Source organism: Aquarana catesbeiana, linkage group LG06 (assembly GCF_042186555.1).
Source record: "Aquarana catesbeiana isolate 2022-GZ linkage group LG06, ASM4218655v1, whole genome shotgun sequence".
Classification (NCBI taxonomy): Eukaryota; Metazoa; Chordata; class Amphibia; order Anura; family Ranidae; genus Aquarana; species Aquarana catesbeiana.
This window is the reverse complement of record NC_133329.1, coordinates 212,699,034-212,708,193: the sequence shown is the minus strand read 5'-3', so window position 1 is coordinate 212,708,193 and position 9,160 is coordinate 212,699,034. Positions and strand designations below refer to the sequence as shown.

At 48.3% G+C, this 9,160-nt stretch overlaps 1 protein-coding gene across 1 annotated transcript; it reads left to right on the top strand.

The window, feature by feature from the left end:
• The first annotated feature begins 2,094 nt into the window (after positions 1-2,094).
• LOC141146605 (uncharacterized) lies at positions 2,095-7,645 on the top strand. Its single transcript, XM_073632975.1, has 2 exons — positions 2,095-3,026; positions 5,580-7,645. Exons 1-2 carry the CDS (start codon positions 2,111-2,113, stop codon positions 6,557-6,559), a joined length of 1,896 nt encoding a protein of 631 aa, XP_073489076.1. The 5' UTR covers positions 2,095-2,110; the 3' UTR covers positions 6,560-7,645.
• Positions 7,646-9,160: the final 1,515 nt, after the last annotated feature.

The window sequence follows — 9,160 nt, the reverse complement described above, 5'->3', positions numbered from 1 at the left end:
ATGAGAGCTGCAAAATACTCACCATGCCTCTCAGAAAATAGCTTGGGGTGTCTACTTTCCAAAATGGGGTCATTTGGGGGGGTTTGTGCTATCTTGGCATTTTATGGCCTACGAAACTGGGATAGGTAGTGAGTAGTGAAATCAAAAATTTACGCCCTTAGAAATCCTGAAGGCAGTGATTGGTTTTCGGGGCCCCGTATGCAGCTAGGCTCCCAAAAAGTCCCACACATGTGATATCCCCATACTCAGGAGAAGCAGCAGAATGTACTTTGGGGTGTAATTCCACATATGCCGATGGCATGTTTGAGCAATATATCATTTAGTGACAACTTTGTGCAAAAAAAAAAAAAAAAAGTTTGTCACTTTCCCGCAACTTGTGGCAAAATATAAAATATTCCATGGACTCAACATGCCTCTCAGCAAATAACTTGGAGCGTCTACTTTCCAAAATGGGGTAATTTGGGGGGGTTTTGTGCCATCTGGGCATTTTATGGCCTTCAAAACTGTGATAGGTAGTGAGGAGTGAAATCAAAAATTTACGCCCCTAGTAATCCTGAAGGCTGTGCTTGGTTTTCAGGGCCCTGTACGCAGCTAGGCTGCCAAAAAGTCCCACACATGTGGTATCCCCGTACTCGGGAGAATCAGCAGAATATATTTTGGGGTGCAATTCCATATATGCCCATGGCCTGTATGAAATAAAATAAAAAAGTTGCGCTAAATTAATACCATGCAAAAATGACTGGCATGTAAAAACTTAAATTGATACACGTGGACACCTATAAGTGAACTAGGAATCAATAAAAAGTGAATACAGGTGACAAAAAATCAAATAAGGAAAATCAAAACCTCAATAAATCATTCAAAATGTCCATAAAGTAATACAATAAAAGCGTGTCTTCCCTTAGATGAGAAGGGCTAGTGTATAAACATATATGTGTAATAAAGTCCACAATAGCAAAATCTTGATGATGAACTCTGTACTTCAGTGTAAAGAAACGAAAGGCAACTCAGGTATGCGACTCTGTATATGATGACTCTTACCAGAGATGATGGACCCCCTAAAGAGCAGGGTCAGATAAGCAGGCAGAAATAGCCCTCTGCAGGGACATAGGATCCTCCAGTATCTCCGATCTTAGGTTGTCTCAGGTGTTCAGTGAGGGGAGTCGCCGTATAGCAATGAATGCTTGTCAGCTGAAATCCTCAGTGGATGATGTTGCCATATAGCAATAAATGCTTATCAGCTGGATCCCTCAATCTCCTTTAAACGACCCTGCAAGGGGTCAAACACGCCTTGCACCCTGTGCAAACATTCCCTCCCAGGGATCGTCAGAGAATCTTGGTGGATTTAATAGCAGTAGCAGTAGCAGCAGCAGCTGCAGCAGCAGTAGCAGCAGCAGTAGTAGCAGTAGCAGTAGCCCACCACCTCCCACGTGGCTTCATCTGGGGTCATTTGGGGGGGTTTTGTGCCATCTTGGGGGCCCTGTACTCGGCTAGGCTCCCAAAAAGTCCCACACATGTGGTATCCCCGTACTCAGGAGAAGCAGCAGAATGTATTTTGGGGTGTAATTCCACATATGCCCATGGCATGTTTGAGCAATATATCATTTAGTGACAACTTTGTGCAAAAAAAAAAAAAGTTTGTCATTTTCCCTCAACTTATGTCAAAATTTAAAATATTCCATGGACTCAACATGCCTCTCAGCAAATAGCTTGGGGTGTCTACTTTCCAAAATGAGGTAATTTGGGGGGGTTTTGTGCCATCTTGGCATTTTATGGCCTTCAAAACTGTGATAGGTAGTGAGGAGTGAAATCAATAATTTACGCCCTTATAACCATGGCATGTGTGAGCAATATATCATTTAGTGACAAGGTTTTGTAATTTTTTTTTTTTTTATATTCAATCACTTGGGTCAAAAAAATTTAATATTCAGTGGGCTTAACATGCCTTTCAGCAATTTCCTTGGGGTGTCTACTTTCCAAAATGGGGTCATTTGGGGGGGTTTGTACTGCCCTGCCATTTTAGCACCTCAAGAAAAGAAAAGCCTGGAGCAACAGCATGCAATGCTGTAGGCAAAGGGCGAACATGACAGTGGGAACAGGGTAAGGGTTAATGTTTGAGGATTATGGTGGAGCCGAGGGGGAGGGAGAATTAGGGGAGGGGACATTTAAAAGGGCTTCCCGCTCTGGGAGGGATAGCAGAAGATCGTGGAAAGTTCAGGGAGCAGGTCAGTGCCACACCATGTCTGACTTAGAAGGGCTCATGTCCCAGTTAAGGGAAGAAGCGGCGGTGCGGGGGGCGGAATGGCTGCAGGAGACCATCTCAGCAGCGATCCGGGCTCCCAGCGCGCCAGCTAGTGAGGGAGAGAGAGGCAGTCACAGAGCGCGCCGCTCCCGACCGCCTGAGCGGTTCTCACCGGACCGCGTTACTAATTCACAGCGGCACCCGGGTAACATGGTGCCAAATGTACAGGGGGGCCCACCAGCGAAACGATCGGCGGGAAGAGAGCGGGTCAGCGGGCGGGCGGCCCCGACAGGACAGGAGAGGATCCCAGCAGGAGGACGGACAGGAGATAGGCCCAATAGTGGCAGACGCGCGGGGAGCGCAAGCCCCGCCCCCAGGAAGACGGCGGTGAGCTCCGCCATCGCTGCCAATGCAACGCCTGCAGTTGTCCCTGGGCCTTCCAGCACTTCGGCAGGGGACAGGCAGGATAGAGGGAGGAACAGGACTGGATTACTACCAACCAGAGCGGAGGCCGGCAGGACTGCGGTAGCCCACACCGGTCCTGGGAAGGCTGTCCGGAAGTCAACGGGCGGATTCGCTGCGCGGAGGAAGGAAAGGATGGCGGGTAGTGCGGCAGCCGCGGTCAACGTCCCGGGCGGGCCAGTATCTGATGCGGAAGAAGACGCGGGTCGGAGCGAGGGAGAAGAGATGTCCGGATCGGAAGAGGAGACGGCCCAGCTGCACAGGAGGATGGGGCCAGGAGAAAGCAGACGGTCGGCTGATGGGGCGACACCTATGCAGCCCGGTGAGTTAACACATGATACTGCAAATGCTAGTTTAAATAATGCAACAGTGTCAGGAGCTGGGGTTGGAAGTTCGGTGGAAAGTAGGGTAGGAACTGACAAGGGGGGAGGTGCTCCGGGATTTTTGGGTTTTTTGACAGGAATTAAGGAGCTTGTGCAGAGGCTGGAGGCAGCAGAGAAGCCGGCGGGGGGGCCAATAGCTGCATGGGTACCGCAGACGGAAAAGGAATTAGATAACGCAGGGCGGGGGGCCATACCTACAGTTGCAGCCGATGTCGCGGTGCCGGCGCAGGAGGCCGTGGCGGGCGTAGCAGCGCAGGGGAAGGACAAGGCGGCGCAGTCAGGGGAGGCTGCGGCGAGAAAAGATATTGTTAGGTTGGCGGACGCAGCCCGCTGCGAGGTGTACGTCTGCTACGAAGGACCGTTGGGGGCTCACCTGAAACAGGAGGTTCGGGAAAAATTATGGAAGGGTGAGTATGTTGAAATATTTTCATTACTGCCCTTGGAAAAATTCAACCTCGATAGAGTCAAGCCGGATGATTCCAAAAAGGAAGACGAGGAAAAGAGGAGGTATAGGCTGATACCTCGGACATTTACGAATTGGTTGCAAGCGTTTGCAATCATGGCTAGTGTGATAGGGGAAAAACAGCCGGAACATTGTTCGGCGCTTTTCTGCTATCAGGACGCAATCGGGGAAGCGTATAGAGTATATGGGGGTACGGCATGGTTGAGGTACGACGAACAGTTCAGGCAGCGGAGAGCAGTGCGCCCGGAACTACGTTGGGACCACAAGGACATCAGTCTGTGGATGCGTTTGATGACGACGGCGAGGGCACCGAATCCGTTTTTTCAGGGGGGAGCCGGTGGACCGTCAACCCAGGGACATGCGGCTGGAAACAAAAAAGGGGTCTGTTGGCAGTACAATTCCGGGGTTTGCAGGTTCGGAGGATCATGTAAGTTTAAACACGAATGCTCCGGCTGCGGGGGAACACATCCGTCATCCAGGTGTTTTAAGCAAGGAAAAGGTCGTCAGGGAGAAGCTGGGAACAAAAGGGAGGACTCCGGTGATGGTGGAAAGGATGCGACCGTTTCTCGGTAAGTACCCTGACAGGCAAGCTGCACGGCTATTAGAAGAAGGTTTTACGGTAGGATTTAGGATTCCATGCAATCTAGCAGCTGTCCCCCCAGTACCCAAAAATTTAAAGTCAGCCTTGCAACATCCGGAAGTGGTTTTGGAAAAACTACAGAAGGAGGTTGCATTGGGTAGAATGAGCGGACCTTTTCCAGTGGCGCCAGTGGCGGATTTGGTGGTATCACCTCTAGGGGTGGTGCCCAAAAAAGAGCCCAATAAGTTTAGGCTCATTCACCACTTATCCTTCCCAAAAGGGGGATCCGTGAATGATGCCATTGACCAAGAAGCGTGCTCAGTGACGTATACGTCGTTTGACGCTGCGGTGAGGTGGGTGCGCCACTACGGAAAAGGGGCGTTGATGGCAAAGGCAGACGTGGAATCAGCTTTTCGACTCCTGCCAGTGCACCCCGAGAGCTTTCGGTTACTGGGGTGTCATTGGAATGGGGGATTTTACGTTGATCAATGCCTACCGATGGGTTGTTCGGTATCGTGTGCGCTGTTCGAACAATTCAGCTCCTTTGTAGAGTGGGTAGTAAGGGATGTATCCGGAGTGAATTCGCTAATTCACTACTTGGATGATTTTTTATGCATTGGCCCGGCGGATTCTAGAGTCTGTGCAGTGCTACTAGCGTCACTACAGCACATAGCAGAAAAATTTGGCATTCCATTAGCAGCCGATAAGACGGAGGGACCCTGCTCGGTCATCACGTTCTTAGGTATTGTATTAGATTCGGATGCGATGGAATGCAGATTGCCTGAGGAGAAATTGGAAGATTTGCGGAAGGAAGTGGCAGGTTTGATAGGTCTGAAAAAGGTACAACTGAGACGGTTACAATCGGTTTTGGGCAAGCTGAATTTTGCTTGTCGCATATTACCGATGGGGAGAGTGTTTAGTCGCCGGCTGGCGGCCAGCACGAGTGGGATCAAATCCCCAACTCATTTTGTTCGTTTAGTTAAAACACATAGGGAAGATCTCAGGGTCTGGAATACCTTTCTGGAATCCTTTAACGGTAGGGCAATGTGGATGTCGGGTCCAGTCAGCAATTTTGACTTGGAACTATTCACTGATGCCGCTGGATCAACAGGTTTTGGGGCGTTCTTTCAAGGGCGATGGAGCGCAGGTCCATGGCCTCAATCGTGGGTACAAGAGGGTTTCACGAAGAACCTGGTATTGCTGGAACTGTTTCCAGTGGTACTGGCAGTTGAGTTATGGGGCGCATCGTTCAGGGATCTGAAAGTGCGTTTTCATGGGGACAACATGGGGGTGGTGCAAGTGATAAACAGGGTCACGGCGTCATCTCCGCCGGTGATTAGGATGCTGCAACACTTAGTGTTAAGATGCTTACAACTGAATGTCTTCATTCATGCTGTTCACTTACCGGGGGTGGAAAACGTAATTGCTGATGCGTTGTCTCGCTTCCAGTGGGACAGGTTCAGAGAGTTGGCGCCGGAAGCGGAGCAACAGGGGGTGCCTTGTCCAGACTGGCTGTGGGAGATTGCACTGGAGTCGTCGAGGGATGGATTAAGCGGTCGGTAAGTGGGGCTACTTGGGCAGCATACAATAGGGTTTGGCAGGAATGGATGTCTTTTGGGCGAGCGTTGAGGGAGGAACTTGTAGGGCAAGGAGTGCGTTCGCTATTACTGTATTATCTGGCAAGAAAATTTAACGAGGGTGCGTCGGTATCTGTGATCAGTATACAGCTAGCTGGTTTAGCTTTCCTTTTTAAGCTACAAGGGCAGCCCGACTTCACCAAGGACTTTTGGGTGAGACAGGCGTTGAAAGGTTATCGGAGGGCGGCGGTTCAGCGCGATTCAAGGAGACCAGTAACTTTCGAGATACTGGGGGGTATTGTGGAACAATTGAGGGGGGTCTGTTCGTCTGATTACGAAGTTAGCTTGTTTAAGGTAGCTTTTGTATTAGCATTTTTTGGGGCATTCAGGATAGGGGAGTTGGTTAGCCCTTCAAAAACAGTGCAAGGAGGAGTTGGTTGTAAAGAGGTTACACTTGAGGAGGACGGGGTATCGATATTCCTACGGAAGTCGAAGACAGATCAGGAGGGGAGAGGCAGGATGGTGCGAGTTTATTCCATCCTGGGATCCCCTCAGTGCCCAGTGGGTGCAGTACGGGAATTTTTGAAAGTGAGGCCGGACTGTCAGGGCCCTTTATTGATACATGCAAATGGAGATATGTTATCGCGTTTTCAGTTTATTGCTGTTTTTAGAAAATGTTTGCTTGGGCTGGGACTTGAGGAGCGGGAATTTTCATCACATTCATTCCGGATAGGTGCCGCAACAGAGGCGGCCAGATTGGGTATGGATGTGGAAACAATAAAACGGATTGGGCGGTGGGAGTCTAACAGATTTCAATCTTATGTGCGACCTCAACTAGCGGTAAGATTGTAAGGAGTTAGGTTGTTTTTGTGGTTTTATGGCCGGTGGGACAGTAGTTAACTGGTCAATGTTGAGCATGGTTTGTTTTCTTTTAATTTCAGGTGCAGCTCCAAGAGTGGTCTGGATTATGGGCCATTCTTATGTGTGTTGGGGGGCTCGGAGGGGAGACGCCCGACCTGAGGGTAGGCAGTTAGGTTTTGATAGACGGGAAGTGTACTTAAAATGGTTTGGTATACCGGGGATGTTGTGGGGCAGGTTGGTTCAGGAGGTACAACGTTATGCAAACAGGGAGGGCCCTCCGGATGTGCTGGTAATACATGTGGGCGGCAATGATCTTGGTATTCGCTCAATGATAGACATTACGCGAGACATTAAATTTGACGTCTGGCGCTTAGGGAAGGAATTTCCAAAAATGATCATTGTCTGGTCGGACATGGTTGCACGCATGTGTTGGAGAATGGCCAGGTCAGTGGAGGGGGTGAATAGAGCTAGGAAGAAGATTAATAGGGAAGTGAGTAAATTTGTGGTTAGTTGTGGAGGGTTGGCAATCAGGCATATGGAACTGGAATTCGAGACATGGAGGTACTTAAGACGAGATGGGGTACATCTTAATGAGGTGGGGACGGATTTGTGGGCTTTGGGCATACAAGACGGTATACAGCGAGCTATTCGGGTGTGGAGGAGCACCCAAGAGTAAGGTATTACTATTGGGATGCTTTGGCGGGCGTTGGTCTGGGCAAGGGAAGGAAGATGGCTAAAAAGTAAGAGTGGGGATCCAACGTTGATATGGGTCCGGAGGTTTTTTGGTTCCCGGTTAGCCGGGAAGTGATATGGGGCACTGCAGTCACGGCAGTCTCTGAGCCAGCTTGTCGGCTTGAGGCCTATTGGAGATTTTTGGTTTAGGGCTGCAGTGCTATAGTTGTTATGGCCATCAGATGGATTTGCTAAAGCTATTGCTCAGACCAACGTTCTTTTTGATCCAGGTTGCATAACAGATGTTTGTTTTTCTTGATGACGGAAGTTTTATATTTTTGATAATATAATTTTATGTTAAGTTAATAAAGTAGGCTGCTACGGCCTTTGTTTTATACTCCAGAAGCTGGTGTGGTCTCATTATTGGGAATAGGAGTATAATGGTTGGGTAATGTTTAATAGACATCTGTTATCCAATAGTCATGAGATAGACAGTCATAAACTAAAAGCTGTGTAAATTCCAGAAAATGTACCCTAGTTTGTAGACGCTATAACTTTTGCGCAAACCAATAAATATACACTTATTGACTTTTTTTACCAAAGACATGTGGCCGAATACATTTTGGCATAAATGTATGACTAAAATTGAGTTTATTGGATTTTTTAATAACAAAAAGTAGAAAATATCATTTTTTTTCAAAATTTTCCGTCTTTTTCCGTTTATAGCGCAAAAAATAAAAATCAAATACCATCAAAGGAAAGCTCTATTTGTGGGAAGAAAAGGACGCACATTTTGGGTACAGCATTGCATGACCGCGCAATTAGCAGTTAAAGCGACGCAGTGCCAAATTGTAAAAAGTGCTCTGGTCAGGAAGGGGGTAAATCCTTCCGGGGCTGAAGTGGTTAATAGCCGTAAGAAATAGGCGGAACCGGCTGGCCATTATCCCAAAGGCATTCTCCACGACTCTTCTGGCTCTGGCCAGATGGTAATTAAAAACCCTCTTCTCCGGGGTGAGGGTCCTCTGGATGAATGGCCTCATCAGGTGATCACCAGGGGCGGACTGACAACTCATGGGGCCCCCAGGCAATAGGAGATCCTGGGGCCCCCTGTCCCCGCTCATGTGTTCCCACCCACACTCAAGCCACACCCACACAAATCCCCTCCTACATTTTGCACTGCCCACACTACATGCGTTCGTCACAGAATTACATTAAAGAAAGTGCAACAACAGGTACCTTTCCAAAATTAAAGTGATTGTAAAGGCTCGTTTTTTTTTAAATAACAAACATATCATACTTACCTTCACTGTGCAGCTCGTTTTGCACAGAGTGGCCCTGAACCTCGACATCTGGGGGTGGCTCTCGCGGCTCCTCCCCACATCAGATAACTCCCTAAGAGAAGCGCTCTCCCGGGGGGGGGGGGGGGGGGTTAGGGTTACCTTGCAGGTGGGCTCCCGAGTCCAGCATTTGCATCTATAGACACATGTTTACATACATGTGCTCATCCTACATAAAGCTTTTCATATAGAGCATGTGCTGGGATCATGGGGGTGCTTTACATTTTTTTTTTTTTTATTATTTTTATTAACTTTATATAATTTTCACTGATCACCAATGTAAGGAACATTCTTCCCACTGACCACCAATGTAAGGAACATTCTTCACACTGATCACCAATGTAAGGAACATTCTTCTCACTGATCACCAATGTAAGGAACATTCTTCTCACTGATCACCAATGTAAGGAACATTCTTCCCACTATTTATTTAATCCATATTGAGCACTATATTTGATTGGCTGCTTCTGCTTGGCACACACGCACAATCACAATCACGCACATGATGATGAAGTCATCATCATGTGCGATTGTGCATGTTTGCCAGGCCTAAGCAGAAGCAAACAGCCAATCAAATATAGTG